Raw genomic sequence first — 20,883 nt, forward strand, 5'->3', positions numbered from 1 at the left:
GAACCGAACCACAGCGGCCAGAGAGGGCAGGGCCAAGGGGCTAGGCGTGCGCCTTAGCTCTGTCCGTCCTGACCCGGATGGGGCCCAAACTAGGGACAGAGGCGGGGAAGTGGAGGCACTGGGAGGACGACTGGAGTAGGCCACCTAAAGAGCCGCTCACCGTCGTCGGGCAGGGCTTGGGAAGGGCAAAGCTCTGGACCCCGGGCGGGCAGGACGAAAAGGGACCCCCGGGCTCCCACACTACGAAAGTGAAGAGAGTGCCTTTTCCTGTCGGCCCCCCGAGAGCGGGGAACCGAGCCGCCGGAGAACCGGCCGCTAGGGCTCGTCCGGCGGCCGAGGAGGTTAAGCGGCTCAGGGCTGGACGTGCCGGGACCCGGGCGGGATGCGAGCGCCGGAGTTGCTGGGCCGCGCCAAGAGCCGCAGAGACCACCCCGGAGAAACTGGATAAACCCTCCGCACGGGGACGCCGTTTCCGCGTGTCGCCAGCCCCCGACCGTAGGGCTCTGTCCCTTACGGCCTCCGCAAAGGTGCACCGTGACTTTGGGGAGGAACGTTTGGTTGCCGAGTTTGTCAAGTAGGTACTGAGGGGGCGCTTCTCTCTACCCAGGCGCCCTCGGTACCCGGAAAGGTGGTGAAAGAGCCGAGCCAAGTATACACTCCTACTCCCGACCGCCCAGTTGGCTGCGGTGCCCCTTTGGAGCAGCTGTAGTGTTCAGTAAGCCGTGAGATCTGGGTTTTACACCCAGGCTCTGCCACCCGCTGGCGGTGTGCATCGTGGCCAAGTCACTTCAGTTCTCTGAACCTGTTTTCTCCTCTTTACCCTCGAAATACTACCTCGCAGGGTTGCAGAGATGGCATATTGTCAGTTGTAAACTACACCCCCTCGTCTTTACCCCTAGCTCTGTCCCCCGTGCCTTGTGTGAGGAACATCGTAGGTGCTCCCAAATAGTTGGGATATGAATTAAAGTACGTGTGCATTTTTTAAATTATTTCTTAATTTTTCATGAAAAACATGGGGGGATGTCTCTCTTGTTCTTCCTTCAGGTTGGCTGAGGACTCCAGTAATTCCCTTCAACCGGATCTTAGTTTCATAAGTAATTTTCTCAAGCCAGAGAAGTTAACAAAGGCAGAGAAGAGGTTTAAAGAGAAGGCAGTAGTGGAAATGGTGAAGCTAGACAAGCAAATCAAAGAAACTCAAATCCGACTAGAACCGTTAGTGGAGGAAAGCAGGCAGCTGCTGGCAGAAAACGTACGTGTCGAGGAGGAAAACCAGTTCTTTCTGGAATACCTGACCAAGCAAACAGAAGAGTCTAGACAGCGAACCGAGAAGCTGTGGAACTACTGTTTACAACAAAGTGGGCAGATTAAACAAAGGAGACAAGAATTAACCTCCAAATATGCGGAAAAAAATACAGCGCTTAAAACAGAGCTCTTGCAGAAAGAAAAGATCCTATGCAATTTGAATAAGCAGTTGGAAGCAATGAGGGACGTTTCGATAGTAAAGGAGAAACAGGAGAAAGAAATTCAGGCACTACAGCAGGAGATAAAGAAAACCCACGCTGAGACAGCTGCAAAGAAACAGGCCATGCTGGTCCAGTTCTTCCAGGATAAAGCCTTACTGGAGGCACAACTGAGTGAGCTAGATGCAAGGCAGTTGGGAAAGAGACCAACAAAGGAGGTGAACAGCAAGAACGAGGCCTTGGAGAGGGCAGCAAAGCAGTACACTTCCGAGTTCCACAGTAGCATCGACAGACAGCACCAGCAGTTACAGAAGGAACTACCACAGCTAATTCAGAAATGCCAGAAGTTGGAGGCTACTCACAGCCGTTTAAAAAAGCAGCAGCAGCAGCTGCAGCGGGAGCAGTGGTACCTAGAGTGCTTAAGCCGGGGGAGGCAACGGCTGCAAGAAAGGCGTAATCCGTGCCCAAAAGGACAAGGTGCTCCAAAGACCACACTGAACCCTGCCCTAGGCACCAAATCAAGGACGCATCCAAAGTAATTCCTAAAATAACACGAAGTCAGGAATGGAGCAGGTGTTCTTAGGTGCTACGTAACATAAACCAGGTTAGGAAGGCTTTGGGATCTCAGGGTGCTGTGGTTAAATATCCATCATGATGTGTTAGTGTGAAGGATTAGGTGCTTTTCTCCAGCAGTACTGCTAGATTATCTGTGGGACTGGCTTTCCTTAAAGTTAGGTTTTTCTTTAATTAGCTCTTGGTAATAAATGGGCTGTTCCTCACACCTCCAGGTAACTCAGTACCATTTGCCAAAAACCCAGATGTGAAACTACCTCAAGAAAACCACCTTGAGGAAGTGACAGGAAAATAGTTGTGTGGTGTGTTTCACCTAGCTAAGTTAGGTTTCTTTATAGAAAAAGCCCCCTGAAGAATAGCATTTCAGATTGTTATATTCTGCTTTCTGCTCTGTAAACAACCAGTGTCCATGTATCCTCACTTCTTTGGCCACCTTAGCACACAGTGCTTTTAAGCTCTTTGTAAAAGTTTGTGCTGGTGATCAGGTAGCTGCTTCTACAGTTTTCTCATGATTGAAAAACTCTTCACAGCAAGCGTAATAAGCCTTAGGCAGAGTAACCTTCTGTCTGATGCTCAGCCCATACCATTTTTGCTTTGTGTAAACCGTGTGAAGGGAAGAGAAGATAGAGGGTATGTATACCTGGTCAGTTTTCTGTGGAGAAATACCTCTAGCCTGAATGAGGTGACTGAATGCTTCTGCCTGTTTTAGGAAAATGTATCAAAAGAAAATTTTCATATATTTGGAGAACTTTCTAAAGAGTCTTTTGCCGTCTCTTTCCCAGGCAACATCCTCAATTTCTAAGATGACAAAGATGACTGAAGTTTCGATAGAGTGAGCACTTTAGCTCTAGGTCACTTATTACGTTTTTACTGCATAAGCACTTCCTAGTCCTTGAAATGCGTTTTGTTATTCATGTGTACCCTATTTATGCCCCTTCAGTAGAACTAGGAATAGTATTTTAAATTAATATAGACTTTTAGGGTAGTTATATTTTTGGCACTTAGGACATACTGATGGTTAGATCGGGGATTTCTTTGAATGCTGAATCCTGGTACAGAAATATAGCCTTATATTTTAATGTTGCTCCTTTATGGAAAAACAGAATCAACTTAATGTTTTCAAGAAGTTGTCAGTGATGAAAAAGTTCATAATGGTTTTCCCAGATTTCAGTTTTATTCATATGTAAAATGAATTCTTGTACAATTAGATTCAGAAAAGGATTCTGCCTCAATGTTCCTTAACTTCTAGCTTTAACAACTTTTCTGTTAAATGTGTAATGTCTCAGTTCTTAAAATTTTGTTATTGAAAATACACTCAGATTATAATATACCCATTGATTTCATTATTGTTCCAATGTAATGCACCTTCTACTTACCTCTCTTCTCACGTCTTGCCAACTCTGCATGTCTTCTTCATACTAGTGTGCACATAATGAAAACGCAGTTTTAGTGCACAAAGTAGAATGTTAGGTAGCACACAGTTGCCTTAACCTGAATAGTTCTATTCAGTGGAGCTGAAAATACAGAGAGCCTGTTTAAAAACATGGTATCCAAGACGCATTCGAAACCGTTATTCTCTGTCGATGCAAAAACCACAGGAAGACATAAAACGAAGGATAAGAAGCTGGAAAGCAAGAGGGATGGGTAATATTATTCTGCTGTTAATTCCCCCTCCTGCCAGTGCTGTCCCGATGAATTAATTCAGGAGTGAATAACTTCCACCCTGTCTCGGTTTATTTTGAACTCCTCATCCCAGATAATGGATCTGATGTGGTGTACTGCTTCTGGCTGTCCCTTTGTGAGGCCTCTGAGGGCTTCAAGTCTTCAAAGGGTGAGTCATCTGATAAAGCAGTGGTCACCAACCTTTTTGGCACGAGGGACCGGTTTCGTGGAAGACAGTTTTTCCACGGACGGGGGTGGGGTTGGGGGGTGGAGGGGAGAGTTCAGGCGGTAATGCGAGCGATGGGAATCGATGGGCAGCGGCAGAGGAAGCTTTGCTGCTCACCTCCTGCTGTGCGGCCCGGTTCCTAACAGGCCATGGACCGCTCTGCAGCCCAGGGGGTGGGGCCTCCTGTTGGTAAAGGCCCTTAGAAATTCCCGTCAGCAAGCCAGCAGTAGGCTGGCCAACTAGGATCTCAGTCTGTTTTTTGTCTGCTTTCCTATGCTGGAAAGGAAAGGGTGATGTTATTACAGACAGTGCATTTAGATGGAAAAGACCTCTGAGGTGAAATTTAGGTTAAGACTTGAACGATGACATGAAGCCTCACGTACAAAAGTTGGGGAAGAAGACATTCCGGACAGAGGGAACAGTAAATGCAAAGGCCCTAAGATGGGAAGGAGTTTAGTAGGATTAAGGAACAGAAGAGTCCGTGTGGCTAAGTGTAGTTGGGGAATGGCAGCAAACACGGACAGAGCAGAGGCGGATGAGGCTAAAAAGGTTAATAGAGCAGGCAGGCCTTGTAGGACAAGGTAGAGGGGATGACTTTTATTCTAAGTGCATTGGGAAATCACTAGGCTTTAAGCAAGTGAACGAGGTTGATTTACAGTATAAAAACTCACTACAGCAGTATGCGGAGTGTGCCAAGCCAGTGAAAAGCTGAAGGAATCCAGTCAGGAAGCTCTTGAAAAGGCAAGAGGTGATGACTGTTCGGAATGGAATGGCAAACGTGGAGGTGAACAGAAGACATGGGGGAGAGCTGAGTCTTAGTGTGAGGGGAAGAGGGAGCAGAAGTAAAATTCCTAAACTGTTCCTTTTGAAGAAGGAGGTGGGCAGAGTATTTTTTCTTTCTTGTTTGTGTGAACTTTTTCTTTTTGGCCACAACGTGCGGCTTGCAGGATCTTTCTTCCCAGACCAGGGATTGAACCCATGCCCCCTGCAGTGGAAGCACGGAGTCTTAACCACTGGACCACCAGGGAAGTGCCTGAACTGATTTTTAAAATGAAGAATTTCAGGGTTTCCCTGGTGGCGCAGTGGTTGGGAGTCTGCCTGCCGATGCAGGGGACACGGGTTCGTGCCCCGGTCCGAGAGGATCCCACATGCCGCGGAGCGGCTGGGCCCGTGAGCCATGGCCGCTGAGCCTGTGCGTCCGGAGCCTGTGCTCTGCAACGGGAGAGGCCACAGCAGTGAGAGGCCCGCGTACTGCAAAAAAAAAAAAAAAAAAAAAAAAGGAAGAATTTCAGACGTAGCAAAAAATATAGCAAAGTATAAAACTCACTGTCCATTTGAAAAAATAAGAACTTACCATTCACTTGTCCCTCTGGATCCCAGAAGCATTATCTAAAGTTGATGTTTATCACGCCTGTGTATGTTTTCCTGCTATCTTTTTTATAGTTTATTAAAATATATTTATAGGTACTATATTTATATAGTCTATATACTTTTATTTCTATATATCCATAAATAGAGCATTGTTTTTCCATGTTTTTAAACCTTCCACAGATGGGACTCTTGATGTATTCTATAACTTGCTTTTCCCAGACTTTATTTTGGAGCTGTATTCATGATGATACAAGAAGACCTGGTTCTTGGGATAGTGTTAAAGGGGTAAGGTTACCTGACTGAAATGGAAAATCCAGCCCGTCCTGCGTGGTGCTGCAGAGGGGCAGCCCCATCCATCATCTCAGTTCACATCTGGTGGTATCACCCCCCACCTGACACTCCCCTAGCTGTCCCCGTTGCCTTAGGAAGAAATCCATTACCTCGAGTGGCATGCAGAGACCCAGATCCTCTCCCCCAGTGACTTACCTACTGAGTCACGTAAAGGTTTTCTGTGTCTCTTGGTTGAATGAATCAGTTGTTTTAAAGAGATGTGAGGGAAAAAGTGCTTTAAAACCTGCTATTAAACAAATCTAATTTTTTTTTTAAAGAAGACCTGGTTCTTTTGACAGCTGTATAGTATTCCTCAGGATGACTACCACAACTTACCCATTTTCTCCTGATAATGGACAACTAGGTTATGCAAGAGACTAGGCTCAGGAAGAGACCCAAGATTATATCATGACTCAAAGACAAGACATTTATTTTTTGCTCATACAATAGTCTCAGATAGATAGATCATCCTGATTGGCAAACAGTCTTCCTTGGGGTCATTCAGGGAATCGATATCTTCCATGTTATGGTCTACCATGCCCTAGAGCTGCCTTATCAACTGCATCTAGCCAGAAGAAGGGGAAAGAAAGCATGGAGGTACACTCACTCTCTTAAAAGTCCTGGCATGGAATTGACACACATCACTTGTACTCACATTCCACCAGAGGGAAGTTAGTTGGCTACCCCATCACTACAGGGGAATTGGCTGGAGGGCTGGAAGTGTAGTCTAGCCATTTCTCCTATAATCCTATAACACTGCAAGGTGAAGCCAATTTTGCGGGACAGCCAGTAGTCTCTGGTAGAGGATGTTTCCAGTACATATTGGAAATTAGACTGCAACATCATTCTTGTAGATGTCTAGTAGGACACCTGACCAGGAGTAGTTTGTATAGCCATAGGAGTGAAATTACTGAGTCTCAGGGCATATCTTCAACTTTAAGAGATCCTGCCAATTAGTTTTTAAATTGATTGTACCAATGTCCATTCCAAAGTGCAGGGAGTTCACACTGCTCCAAAATCTAGCTAGACCTGATACCGTTCAACTTCAATAAATATTATTCTAATGAAGCTGGTTAAAAAACTTAAAAATTCAATTAATATATTTAGGATCATCTCTAGTGAGTCCTGCCGATCCCTGGCTCAGATAGGAAAAATAAAAGGATCACCTGCAAGGGCCCTGGATGAGACTGGACAAGTTTAATCTCAAACCAATTACAGGCAGACATCTGTTATGGGGGGTTTGGGTGTAGACCACCACAATAAAGTAAATTTCACAATAAAGCAAGTCACATGAATTTTTCAGTTTCCCAGTGCATATAAAAGGTATGTTTATATTATATCGTAGTCTATTTAAAGTGTGCAGTACCATTATGTCTAAAGCAACAATGTACATACTTTAATTAAAATCGGTATCTGTAAAGGGAAGAGCAATAAAGCAAGGTATGAGTGGATTCATTTGAACCAGCATATTTCAGGGCCTAAAGAACTACTGACACAACTGTACGTGTTACCTCTTCCAAACTCATTCCCATCTCTAGTCGTTATCTTCCCCAGACACACTGTGTCAGCAAGGAGACAGGTAGCACATTGGAGTCAATGAACAATGGAAAACATCATTCTAACACAGAGTCATTTATTTTTCTTGCCATTGCCAAACATTCCCCAAGTCTTACTCACCAGAAATTAACAGAGCTTCTCTATTTTCCTCCCTGACAATCCTCATGTACGGAAAGGGCTTTAAGGGAGCAACTGCCAATGACAATGTCGAGTGGACAGACCATGTCCTTCCCTTGTTGCAAAACTACCCGTTCTGGGAGTATCCCAATCAGGTTTCAATGCTCCCATGTTTGAAAGTGGTCTTCACAAAAGCCCACATTTTAAGGCTATATGGAGGAGCACAGAGAACAAAGTTAAAAGTAGTAACAGCCTTTCAGAATTTGAAAAGGCAGCATTGGTCCATATTAGAGTTAAGGGTCCCTGGCTTTTTATGTGGCGTAAGCCACAAAAATTGGCAAGAATACAGAAGACCAATATTTATGGGAAAGGGGAAGGGAATCCAGGAACACGACAACAGAGCTGCTCTAACCAATGCTCCAGGGAAAGCCAGCCTCAAAGAGAAACAGCCTAACAGATACTATCAGATAGGCATGAGGTTCAGAAAAAGAACTTTTCTTTCCAACTCCAGATAAATATCTACACCTGGTGTCAAAGTCTCAGGTTATAAAAAGGACAGAACACAACATCTAAAAAAGAAGGTAGAGGACAATATTCTCAGAAAATTCAAAGAGACAGACTTTGGCTAAAGGGAGATACGAGGACTTAACAGAGTGCAGACTAACAAGTCAGGTCAAGTCCAGGGGAGAAGGAATGTGCACCTTGGCTACCAATCTTCACAGGAGTACCAGCAATATTAGGGTTCTGTGTCAAACATCAGGAGCAAAAGGGTTTATTTCTCTCTCAATCCTCAAAACTTCAGGAGCAAGACAAGCTGCAGGAGGGCACTGGTCATAGCAACAGATGAGGCCTCACACCCAGGGAAGTTGAGGCAGTATTTATTTTTGCTGCTACTTTCTTCTTTCCAGTCATTTTATGTGTGGGACACATTCCTCCTAAGGCTGCATGTCATGTGTGTGGGTCTAGTTACTTACTGCCACCTGGGACAAACAAAGCATTTCCTAGGAAAACCTGTGTCTGGAGGGTCTAGCTTTTTTATTCTAAATCTATTTTCTCACTTTCAATCCTAAAACCATATTGAGACAACAAACAGCCTCCATAAATTGGGTCACCCAAGCAGACGGAGGAACCTTATTAAAGGAGTGACAACAGTTCTAGGTTCTAGGCTTGTTATATCACAAATACAAAATGATAAATCAGTATGGTTTTAAAAAGTTAGTTTGGAATTGTTTTATAAGATGATGGAGTGACTACGAAATCAATGGAGCTTCCAAGAACATTCTACACCCCAGTATGGAAAGGATAATCAAACAGGTTTCTTAGTCTTGTACGGGGCAAGAAGGGCCTATAGTGGGCCTTAAGGAGGAGCTCTTTGGGCGAGATAAGAGAAAAACAAGAGGACTCCAATGAGAATAGCAGGAAAATCTACCAAAAAGGAGATGGGGGTGGTGGTGGTGGAGGGTCCACATGAATCAATAGGGAAAACACTGAAATTTACACAGGAGGAAGGAGCTGAGAGTGCCACAGCCTTACACAAACAGCTGAAAGAGTACATTTCTCTTCACTGGCCCCCGTGACTCAGGCCTCTCCACACAGGTCCCCGTGACCACAGCATCCCATCCACTCTCCCAGGAGTGCTTTCACACTCACTGCCTATTTCTTTCCTCGTTTATGATTCGTCTTTGGGGGCTTGACTTTCTGGAACTGTGTTGGCACTGGCTCCTGCTCTGGTTCTTTATAGGACGTTGCCACGAGCAGTTCCTCATGACTCCTCCTCTGATCCTTCCCTACTCTAAGACTCAGCTCTGTCTCAGGAAGCTCAATGCCAGGCTGCTGCCGCCTTCTTAGAGACCTTCGGCTCCTGTGCTGCTGCCTCCGCTTTTCTTCTTCTTGCTGCCGCTGTTTTATCTTCATCAGCTTCTCAAAGCTTTTGGTCGTTGTTGGGTTTACAACAAACCAGTCCTACAGAGGCAAAACAGAAACATCATCCAGTCAAAATATAGTGCACTAGGAAGTGGTATGGGAAGATTTTTTTTAAAGGCATGATTAGGACAGAACACAGTAAAGAGGAAACAGATATGGAACCAGACCTTAGAACTGTGTCTTTTAAACCGGAGAAATTCAGTACAGTCATTACAAGCATTTCTTGTGTAAGACATGACTTCGGGTACTACAATAAGTGACCTAGGAAGTCTGATTACTGAGCATGATCCCACCCACTCCTCTCCTTTTAAAAATCTTCTCATGAGATGTAAAGCACTGAGCCATAGGAGATTTTTATTTCATGATAGTGTAGTGGTTAAGAGCATGAATTTTGCAGCCAGACCACCTGGGTGCAAATCCTAGCTCTGTTTCTAGCCCTGTGACCATCAGAAAATTACTTAACCTCTCTGAGTCTCAGTTTTAAAAATTAAGGGTTAGGGACTTCCCTGGTGGCGCAGTGGTTAAGAATCCGCCTGCCAAGGCAGGGGACATGGGTTCAAGCCTTGGTCCGGGAAGATCCCACATGCCGCGAAGCAACTAAGCCCTTGCACCACAACTACTGAGCCTGCACTCTAGAGCCTGCGAGCCACAACTACTGAGCCCGTGTGCCACAACTACTGAGCCCACATGCTGCAACTACTGAAGCCCAGGAGCCTAGAGCCCGTGCTCCGCAACAAGAGAAGCCACCGCAATGAGAAGCCCACACACAGCTCTCTGCAACAAGAGAAAGCCAGTGTGCAGCAATGAACACTGAATGCAGCCAAAAAAATAAATAAAATCTAAAAAAAAAAAAGTGAGGCAGAAAGGGAGGAACAAGATAAACATGTTTAACACCACAAGGATTTCATAAATACAGGCATAAATTATTGAAGAAATACTTGGGAGCAAGTCCCAAACTAGGTGAAATTTGTTGGTTCCAACTTTCAAAACAGAAACTGGAGAAACAAGTGAACTATATATACAAAGGCCAGATTTTGTCAGGAGATAATTATCTTTCAAATACTTCCCAAAGCATAAAAAGGTAATATTATTAAAAAAAAAGGACTGCCTTCCTGAAGAAATCTCAGATATGGAAAGGGATTCCCAAAGCTTCAACCAGTAAAGCAACAGGAACCACAATGGATGACTAACTAAAGCCCACAATGCTAAGAACTATTGCATCTGAGGGCAGAGGACAGCCGCAGGCGCTTGCTATTTTTCCTCACCAGGCAACAACAGTATCTGCAGTAAAATATTCCAAGAGAATGCACACTCTACTCCTTGAGCTTTTGCAATAAGGGTATTCAATTATATAGCAGACAATGTCTCTGTTCACCTGTACTCCTAAAAACTTTCCCCAAGAGAAAACTCTTGACCTTCTGAACTTAAAGCATTTTTAACAGAATTTTTTAATTTTGAAAATTTACAAACTTTCCAGAAAAGTTACAATAGTTCAATGAACACCTAGATTGACCATTGTTAATCTCTCTTCCCCTCCTTCTCTCCCTTCCTCTGAACCATTCACAATTTAGCTACAGACATGATACTTCATCCCTAAAAACATCATCACGTATCTGCCTAAGAACAAGCGCATTCCCCTGCATAACTACAATACAATTATCACATTTTGGAATATTAACATTGACACATTACTATTACTTAATAGTATAGCTAGTATTCAAATTGCCTCAATTGTCTCAATAACATCTTTTACATTGTTTCTATATGGTATTTCAACAATATTCAAAACAGGTTGCTCAAAGATATTGGAATACCAGAAAACAGGAGCATAGACATTGCTGTGAAACAAGAATTCCAAAGGTGTAAATGCAGCCTGGTTCCCAAATGTCTGATTTAATTGGACTTAAGATAATTAGAAGAGTCAGGGATGCTCACACCCACAGTGATTTTAAATGCTTTCACAGAAAAATACCATAACACGTCTAATTTTAGGAAGTTTTTAAACTCTAATGTAGACCCTTTAGTCTCTCTGACAGTCAGCCTATAATAATAGGCACAAAATTCACATCCCTTGTGGCATATTCATGGGGTCCACAAGATTATAAAAAACACTGTGGGAGGGCTTCCCTGGTGGCAGAGTGGTTGAGAGTCCGCCTGCGGATGCAGGGGACACGGGTTTGTGCACCGGTCCGGGAGGATCCCACAGGCCGCAGAGCGGCTGGGCCCATAAGCCATGGCCACTAAGCCCGTGCGTCCGGAGCCTGTGCTCCGCGACGGGAGGGGCCACAACAGTGAGAGGCCCGCGTACCACAAAAAAAAAAAAAAACAAAAAAAAAAACACACTGTGGGAAAAGAGAAACCTCACCTCAGCATGGACAGAGTTGATGTGATACTTGACACCACTCTCTGACACAAATTCTTTTTGACATAGAAGACACTTGTATTTTCCAGCCACAAAGGTTCCCTATTTTCAAGAAAGAAAGAAAGAGAATGGTAAATTCAGGAACACATACCTGGGCAATGGGTAGGGACTGTCAGAGATGAAAAGAGGAGATACTACTTCAGCAAAGTGAAGAAAAAAGAAAATCCGAAACATCACTATATTTAGGAAAACAAGTTTGGGCATACTATCACCATAATACATCTATCCTAATGCAATTCTATACCAAACACTGACCCCACTGACCCTCCCCAACACAACCTGAAGTTCCCCTAATTTTATTATGTAACATGTCACATTTTTCTATCTTCCCTTATGTCTTCCACTTCACTTCCAGGTTCTCTTGGGTCCTCCCCTCAAATGATCAAACTCCTTAAGTTCAACGAGGCACCAATGTGCAATTCTTCCCACTAGAATCAATCCACTGCTGCAAAGAGTGCCTTAGGAATCCAGAATTAGAGGAGTACCCTCCATAAGATCTAGCTGAATGACTCAGAAACTAGGATCAAGATGACAAACTCCTAAGCATTCCTGGACAGATCTGGTTTGGATGCCTCCAACTCCCTTGTTGCCTGACTGAGACTTCTTTCCGCTCCTGAAGCTTCGGGTTTCCATGGTGCTTATTTTATGTGAGGAGATACTTCTGAATGGGAATGGAAAGTGGCAGCAATCCCCAGGACTGGTAGGTTGCAGGGCACCGGGGTCAACATGGAAAAGATTCAGTGAGGTGAATGGCTGTTAGCCTAACACCCAGGGATCGCACCTGCCATCCCCAGAAGCCAGAATAATTCAGATGGGTTTGAGGATCTTCACCAATCCAGATAAGCACAATGTAAGTTGATTCTAGGAAGCTGAAGGCCCAATAAGACAGGGCAGGCCCAGTGTGGTAGATGCTCAGGTGGAAGAAGTTAAATCCCTGGTAGGGACTCAGAACTATATATTTTTCTCCAAATTTTTTCATTGATATGACTAAATGGGCTATTTTGGCCCATTCTGCATCTTGGACATACACTGGCATCCCACCCAATTAACAGACTGAGGATCTTTGGCACAAAAAAAACCCAAAACTAAACTAAACCAGCCTTTGAAGATAATAGCAAACAGGACAACTAGCTGTTCACCGAATCTGAATTCTCTTCCATGTCAGACTATTTTAGAGGTCACATTAAGATAAATAGTTCAGAATGTTACAAACCAATGTACAAGAGCCCAGGTGAGCTTTAAGGCCAGATACACTACTGTAGACAGCCTCACAGCCCTGAAAAAGAGAAAAAGAAATCATATGAAGACTACACCAAACAGCATCCTTTTCTTAGCAATCTGGCCATTTACACTAACCCACTGTACCCTTGCGGGGGGGAGGGAGGGGGGAAGAAGACCAATAAATTGCACCACAAACCACACAGAAACATACGTAAGCCAAAGAACAAAAAGGTAACCAAGGAAAGGTAAAAGAAAAAGAGGTAAATAAGTTGTTTAAAAAAGCTTAAAACACTCTGTTCCCCAGTACTTTTCTGATACTTACAAAAATACAAAAAATTGTATGCTCTAATTTTTCCAAAAATCAGCTTTCTTTAGTGCAAATGTGTCTCTTACTTCTTATATATCTACTCCTCCCCCAAGTACTGCATATACAGCTGTAGTAGATTAATGATGGCTGGAAATTCTCTGCCACTCTTCCCATCAAGAAGTGAGTCATTTATCCTCCCTTTGAAACTGGATAAGTCCTATGATTTTTTTGACCAACAGAATGCTATGGAAATGAGGCTGAACAAATTCTGAAGCTAGGCCTAAGAGATCTGAGCTGTTGCATTTATGTTCTTGGAATACTCTGTCTGAGAATTCAGTCACCATGCACCCCACTGGTAACCTAACTACCACGCAAGAGAGAGAGGCCATATGGACAATCAATCTCCCAGCTGAAGCAGCTGCTTAGACGCCACCTGACATTCAGGCCCCATCAGAGCTTCCAGCAGAATGCAACCCATGAATGATTCCAACTGGTGCCATATACAACTGCCCTCTGAGCCTTGACAGAATTGTTGATTTACAGAATCGTTAACAAAGTAATTGATGTTTTAAGCCTCTAAAGTTCAGGTGCTTTGTCACAAAGGAACAAATAACTGAAACAACAGCAGATGCTTGATCAACATTTAGTGAATAAATGAATGAGAAAGAACCACCTGGTTAGGACACTGAATGCGATGGTACTTCTTGATATCTGACTTCCATTTGTGTAGTACTTCCTGGCTGAAGGTCGGTAGCCCAGGACGAGTATATTTTAACTACAAGACAAGAAACGTTTTATTGGAGGAATCCAACTTTCAACCAAAATACCCCAAAAGTAACAGAATTACATAACTCTTCAGGTTCATATAATTCTAGAGTTGCAAAAGTATATTTTCATACACAAAAATGATAATATGTAAGATCCTTTAAAGTTCCTGAAACACGTAAGTATAATTGCCTGTTGTTGTTCTGTCTTAAAATAGTTTGATTTTTAACAGAGGACAGGAGACTTTCAGATATAACACGTCATCTAAAGTTGAAAAAAAAAGCTAGTGACAGAGCATTATACAGTTAAAATATTTGTTACAAAAGAGAAAGCAATATAAATTTTCCCTCTCTATATATATTTATATAATATGTATATATTATACTCAAGGAACATATATATATTACATATTCAATAGAAATATATGGATATGGGTCAAAGGCTATAAATCAAAATGTTAACAGTGGTATTCTCTGGGTGCTAGAATTTTGAGTGATTTTCATTTTTTTCCTGCTTATCTGCATTTATCATTTTTCTTCAATGACATCATGTTAATTTTTGATATTTTAAAAATTCTAACACAAAAAAATTAAGGTTCAACCTGAAAGAATGTGAGAAAACTCAGGGAATAGAACATCTATTCTTTGCTTATACTGCAAAAGTAGAATTATTCCTAGCACTTCCTTTCACATGCTTTGACACCAGTTAGTCTCTTCTTACAACTATAACTAGTTTCCAGAAGAGTTAACACCTGTAGAGACAGTTCTTGCAAAGTTCACCATTGGTAATACACAGTCCTCCTGCTTGAAAAATGAAGCATCTGAAAGGAAACTGATTCTCTGAGACAGAAGAACAGATCCAAGCCCACAGAGGTTAATGGAGGAAGTCAGAAAGGTAACCTAAAGAACCTTTGGTAAATCACAGTACAAAACTGGTTTTATTTATAAGCATTTCCTATTTCTTAGTCATTTTAATAATATTAATTCTTCCAATCCATGAGCATGGTATATCTTTCCATTTGTTTCTGTTGTCTGCAATTTCTTTCATCAGTGTCTTACAGTTTTCTAAGTATAGGTCTTTTACCTCCTTTGTGAGATTTATTCCTAGGTATTTCATTCTTTTTGATGCAATTGTTAATGGGATTGTTTTCTTAATTCTGATTTCTGATAGCTTGTTTTTAGTGTATAGAAACACAACAGATTTCTGTGTATTAATTTTGTACCCTGCAACTGTCCTGAATTCATTGATCAGTTCTAATAGCTTTTTGTGGTATCCTTTGGATTTTCTCTATATTGTATTATGTCATCTGCAAACAGTGACAATTTTACTTCTTTCCAATTTGGATGCCATTGATTTTATTTTCTTGTCTGATTGCTGTTGCTAGGACTTCCAATACTATGTTTAATAAAAGTGGGCATCCTTATCTTCTTGATCTTAGAAGAAATGCTTTTAGCTTTTCACTATTAAGTAGGATGTTACTGGCAGGCTTGTAACAGATGGCCTTTATTATGTTGATGTATGTTCCCTCTGTAACCACTTCGTTGAGAATTTTTATCCTAGATGGATTGCATTTTGTCAAAAGTTTTTCTGTATCTATTCAGATAACCACATACTTTCCATTCTTTAGTTTGTTAATGTGGTATATCACACTGATTGATTTGTGGATACTGAAGCATCATTGCATCCCTGGGATAAATCCCACATGATCATGGTATATGATCCTTTTAATGTATTGTTGAATTAGATTTGCTAATACTTTGTTGAGGATTTTGCTTTATGTTCATCAGTGATACTCACCTGTAATTTTCTTTTTTTGTGGTATCTTTGTCAGGTTTTGGTATCAGGGTGATGCTGGCTTCATAGAATGAGTTCAGAAGTGTTCCTTCCTCTTCAATTTTTTGAAACAGTTTGAGAAGGACCAGTGTTCACTCTTCTTTATACGTTTTGTAGAATTGACCTATGAAGCCATCTGGTCCTGAACTTCTGTTTGCAGGGAGCTTTTAAATTACTGATTCAATTTGGTCTGTTCATATTTTCTATTTCTTCCTGATTCAGTCTTGGGAGATTGGATGTTTCTAGGAATTTATCCATTTCTTCTAGGTTGTCCTTTTTATTGGCATATACTGTAATTATTCATAGTAGTCTCTTATGATCATTTGTATTTCTGTGTTGTTAGTGGTAACTTTTCCTTTTTCCTTTTTGATTTTATTTATTTGGTCACTCTCTTTTTTCTTGATGAGTGTGGCTAAAGGTTTATCAATTTTTTTAAACTTTTCATAGAACCAGCTTTTAGTTTCATTGATGTTTCCTTTTTATTTATTTATTTTGTGTCTACTTCATTTACTTCTGCTCTGATTTTTATTCTTTCTTTCCTTCTACTAACTTTGGGTTTTGCTTGTTCTTCTTTTTCTAGTTCCTTTAGATATAGGGTGAGATTGTTTATTTGGGATTTTTCTTGTTTCCTGAGATAGGCTTGTATCATTAGAATCTAGCAGTTCCCTCTAAGAACTGCTTTTGCTGCATCCCATAGATTTTGAATTGTTGTGTTTCCATTTTCATTCATCTCCAGATATTTTTCAGTTTCCTCTGATTTCTTTAGTGACCCACTAGTTGCTGAGTAGCATATTGCTTAGCCTCCATGTGTCATACCCTGCTGGTTGGAAAAGATGCTTGATATGATTTCAATCTTCTTAAACTGAGACTTGTTTTGTGGCCTAGCATGTGATCTATCCTGGAGAATGTTCCATGTGCACTTGAAAATAATGCGTATTCTGCTTTTGGATGGAATGTTATATATATAAAACATATAAAGTCCATCTGATCTAATGTGTCATTTAATGCCAGTGTTTCCTTATTGACTTTCTGTCTGGATGATCTGTCTATTGATGTAAATGGGGTGCTAAAGTCCCATACTAATATTGTGTTACTGTTGATTTCTCACCCTCCCTTTTTTTTTTTTTTTTTTTTTTTTTGCCATACCACACAGCATGTGAGATCTTAGTTTCCCAACCTGGGATTGAACCCACATCCCCTGCACTGGGAGCACGGAGTCTTAACCACTGGGTTAATGTTAAGAACACCAGTAGTAATCCTGCATCGAGTCAGATTGCTGCGGGTAGTTTTACTTGTTTTGGGAAGATTATTTTTCTGCTAGTGTAGATGGGTCTTGACTACCATGTCTCTGCCCCTCCTACCCATCTTGTTGTAGTTCCTCTTTACATCTTTAGTTGTGGATATAACTGCTATTTTCTGCTAGTCTTCACCTCATTCTCAAAGATAGCTGCTCTGTAAACAGGTCTGTCCATGGGAGGAGGTGAGCTCACAGTTGTACTACTCTACCATTTTGGCTACTCCCCCATGAATGGTTTAAATTAAATAGGATGTAGGGGGAACCCAAAATGTAATAAGAGTAACACATGAACCTTACTATTACAAATGAGAAATATAATTATTACAAATGAGAAACATAATGAAAGGAGTGGGGGAGGTGGGAACCAACCTAAGAAACTTTGGAAAACAGTGCTTTGACTATATATGCTAAGGCTAAAGATTAAAAAAACTATATACAAATATTAGTCTCTAGTTAGTAAATTTGTTTTTTACAGATGTATGGGTTAACAATTCTGAAACTACTTCATGTTATAGTAAGATTGAGCAAATAAATAAATATACTGTAGACAGTGACAGCCAGGATTCTCACTACTAGAGAAAGGAGTTACAAGTAAGGAAAAAAGAAGGTGCGAATGAAACCTGTAGTGTTGGACTGGAGATGAATCACAGCTTTAAACAGACAGATATAGAATAAATACTAGTATGTGTATGTGTGCATGGATATTCATACATAAATGTCATATTTCTATCCGTCAAGAGGGCCCAGAAGCAATGACATCCCAGTAGGAATGAGTACACCTAGCACTCAAATCTTTTGTTTCTAAATATATTCTCCAATAAAAGAAAGCAGAATTCCTTAGAGGAACGGTTGGTTCCAGGGCTGGGGCAAGAAAAATACAAAATGCACCTACAGTATCTCATGGTGTCAGAGAATTAAAAAGTGCTCAAAAAAAAAAATACATATATATATATATATATATATTTTTTTTTTTTTTTTTTTTTTTGCCGTACGCGGGCCTCTCACTGTTGCGGGATCCTCCCGGACCGGGGCACGAACCCGTGTCCCCTGCATCGGCAGGTGGACTCCCAACAACTGCGCCACCAGGGTAGCCCTATTTATATATTTTAAATATGCATATACTTTCAGTTTTTAAATACTTTGACTCACAAGAAGTTGCAAAAACAGTACTACTGAGAGTTCCTATATGCATTCACCCAACTTCTCCCAATGATAATCAATGTAACTTTTTACATCCGTGGTTGAATATTTCTTGACCCTGCTGTCTCTGTAGTCACTTCTCATGTTGCCAACTGATGTGAATGCAGGGAACTCACGCTAGTAATCCGTGCTTGCTCCACCATTTATTCCCATCTTCTAATTTCCTCCTTTTTCTTTCTCTCTGCCTCTTTCTGTTTGCTTTCTATGGTTATTCTCTTTAATGCCTCCTCTTTCATTCTTCTTGTGCTCACTTTAAACTATATTTAAAATGTCTTAATTCCAAAGATACTTGGAGACATAATAAAATATGCATTAGTGTGTGTGCGCACGCACACACACACACACACACACACACAGATGAACTGGTCATAAACTGGGGGTGAAAGGAAAGTTGGCGCTCAAGCACAGGAGTTTGTCTCATGTGTCCCTCTTCTCCCTGGAGTCCATCTACCAAGTCCACAGCCATCTCCAGTCTGGGCACTCTAAGGCCCCAAAAGTTCTTCCTCTGCTTGCCATGGATTAAATATCCTCCTTGATTACAGCCATATCTTCAGCAACTCCTGTCAGAGCAAGGTGGAGTTCATTACATGGAGCACTGTATTAGTCTGCTTGGGCGTCATAACAAAATACCATAGCTGAGTGTCTTAAACAACAGCAATTCATTGCTCATAGAGAACTTACTCTTGAAATGAGTGCATATAGCTGATTCCATGTGTGACAGGAGACAACTATTTAACTGGAAATTCTCCCAATTCACTCCTGTCTGGGAAGCCCAAGATTAAAGTGCCCGCCAATTTGGTCGTGGTGAGAGCTCTCTTCCTGGCTTGCAGATGACTGTCTTGATATGTCCTCATGTGGTCCTTCCTCAGTTTGTGCATGCAGAGGCGGGGGGTGGGGGGAGAGAGAGAGAGAAAGAATGTATCTTCCTCATTTTTTTCCTTTTTTTTTGGCCATGCCACATGGCTTGCGGGATCTTAGTTTCCCAACCTGGGATTGAACCCACATCCCCTGCACTGGGAGCACGGAGTCTTAACCACTGGGTTAATGTTAAGAACACCAGTAGTAATCCTGCATCGAGTCAGATTGCTGCGGGTAGTTTTACTTGTTTTGGGAAGATTATTTTTCTGCTAGTGTAGATGGGTCTTGACTACCATGTCTCTGCCCCTCCTACCCATCTTGTTGTAGTTCCTCTTTACATCTTTAGTTGTGGATATAACTGCTATTTTCTGCTAGTCTTCACCTCATTCTCAAAGATAGCTGCTCTGTAAACAGGTCTGTCCATGGGAGGAGGTGAGCTCACAGTTGTACTACTCTACCATTTTGGCTACTCCCCCATGAATGGTTTAAATTAAATAGGATGTAGGGGGAACCCAAAATGTAATAAGAGTAACACATGAACCTTACTATTACAAATGAGAAATATAATTATTACAAATGAGAAACATAATGAAAGGAGTGGGGGAGGTGGGAACCAACCTAAGAAACTTTGGAAAACAGTGCTTTGACTATATATGCTAAGGCTAAAGATTAAAAAAACTATATACAAATATTAGTCTCTAGTTAGTAAATTTGTTTTTTACAGATGTATGGGTTAACAATTCTGAAACTACTTCATGTTATAGTAAGATTGAGCAAATAAATAAATATACTGTAGACAGTGACAGCCAGGATTCTCACTACTAGAGAAAGGAGTTACAAGTAAGGAAAAAAGAAGGTGCGAATGAAACCTGTAGTGTTGGACTGGAGATGAATCACAGCTTTAAACAGACAGATATAGAATAAATACTAGTATGTGTATGTGTGCATGGATATTCATACATAAATGTCATATTTCTATCCGTCAAGAGGGCCCAGAAGCAATGACATCCCAGTAGGAATGAGTACACCTAGCACTCAAATCTTTTGTTTCTAAATATATTCTCCAATAAAAGAAAGCAGAATTCCTTAGAGGAACGGTTGGTTCCAGGGCTGGGGCAAGAAAAATACAAAATGCACCTACAGTATCTCATGGTGTCAGAGAATTAAAAAGTGCTCAAAAAGTGATAGGGACATACTGAAAAGACACAGAAGCCCACTTGAAAGAGCCCTTGATGGCCAAATCTGGGACAATTTGAGCAGCAAAATAATAATAGCATTGGATTATAACCCTAGAATAAAATAAGTATCCATGACTCCATACTTACATAAATAAATTAATAGAAGAAAAAGATCTTTCTCACAGTAGAATTCCAATTAACAATTGAATAAGAAATGATGGAAACAGAAAATCATCATTAGACTAAAACACAACAGAAATAATTGTTGCAGGCAAGAATCACTGATGGATGCTAAAGTAAGTGGGCAGAAGTATAATAAGACAGATTAGTTGAATGTCTCAAGCTCCCCACAAAATATTTATTAATTACAAAGGGGAAAACTGTAATTTTGCCATGGAGAAAACCGGACACCTAATCAAGTGACCAAGGTTATTATCATCAGTAAAAAGATACATATACCTCCTAATATGGTACATTGTGAAGGGCCAACATTGCTTTGAAGGCATTTTTGCCAAAAACATAAAACCTGGGCTTCTCTGGTGGCGCAGTGGTTGAGAGTCCGCCTGCCGATGCAGGGGACACG

The 20,883-nt window shown here is 41.5% G+C and overlaps 2 protein-coding genes across 4 annotated transcripts in view; one reads left to right on the forward strand and one right to left on the reverse strand.

Annotated features, from left to right (window-relative positions):
• Positions 1-257: 257 nt before the first annotated feature.
• On the forward strand, positions 258-3,186 carry CCDC121 (coiled-coil domain containing 121). Its single transcript, XM_007122514.3, has 2 exons — positions 258-527; positions 1,045-3,186. The coding sequence occupies exon 2, from the start codon at positions 1,163-1,165 to the stop codon at positions 1,997-1,999; it is 837 nt and encodes a 278-aa protein (XP_007122576.1). The 5' UTR covers positions 258-527; positions 1,045-1,162; the 3' UTR covers positions 2,000-3,186.
• Positions 3,187-8,162: 4,976 nt separating this feature from the next.
• Positions 8,163-20,883, reverse strand: part of ZNF512 (zinc finger protein 512) — a 35,617-nt gene continuing 22,896 nt past the window's right edge. For all 3 annotated transcript variants that reach the window (XM_024118893.3, XM_024118894.3, XM_024118891.3), the window contains 4 exons: positions 13,843-13,944; positions 12,855-12,917; positions 11,585-11,683; positions 8,163-9,258 (listed from right to left, as the gene is read on the reverse strand). In XM_024118893.3, coding sequence (XP_023974661.1) covers positions 8,950-9,258; positions 11,585-11,683; positions 12,855-12,917; positions 13,843-13,944 — 573 coding nt within the window. In that variant the 3' untranslated portion in view covers positions 8,163-8,949. The remainder of the gene's footprint in view (positions 9,259-11,584; positions 11,684-12,854; positions 12,918-13,842; positions 13,945-20,883) is intronic.

The sequence above is a fragment of the Physeter macrocephalus genome, chromosome 12 (assembly GCF_002837175.3).
Source record: "Physeter macrocephalus isolate SW-GA chromosome 12, ASM283717v5, whole genome shotgun sequence".
NCBI classification, from domain to species: Eukaryota; Metazoa; Chordata; class Mammalia; order Artiodactyla; family Physeteridae; genus Physeter; species Physeter macrocephalus.

Excerpts from the sequence above, each read along its gene's own strand:
- CCDC121 (XM_007122514.3), top strand. The coding sequence starts at position 1,163 with ATGGTGAAGCTAGACAAGCAAATCAAAGAAACTCAAATCCGACTAGAA.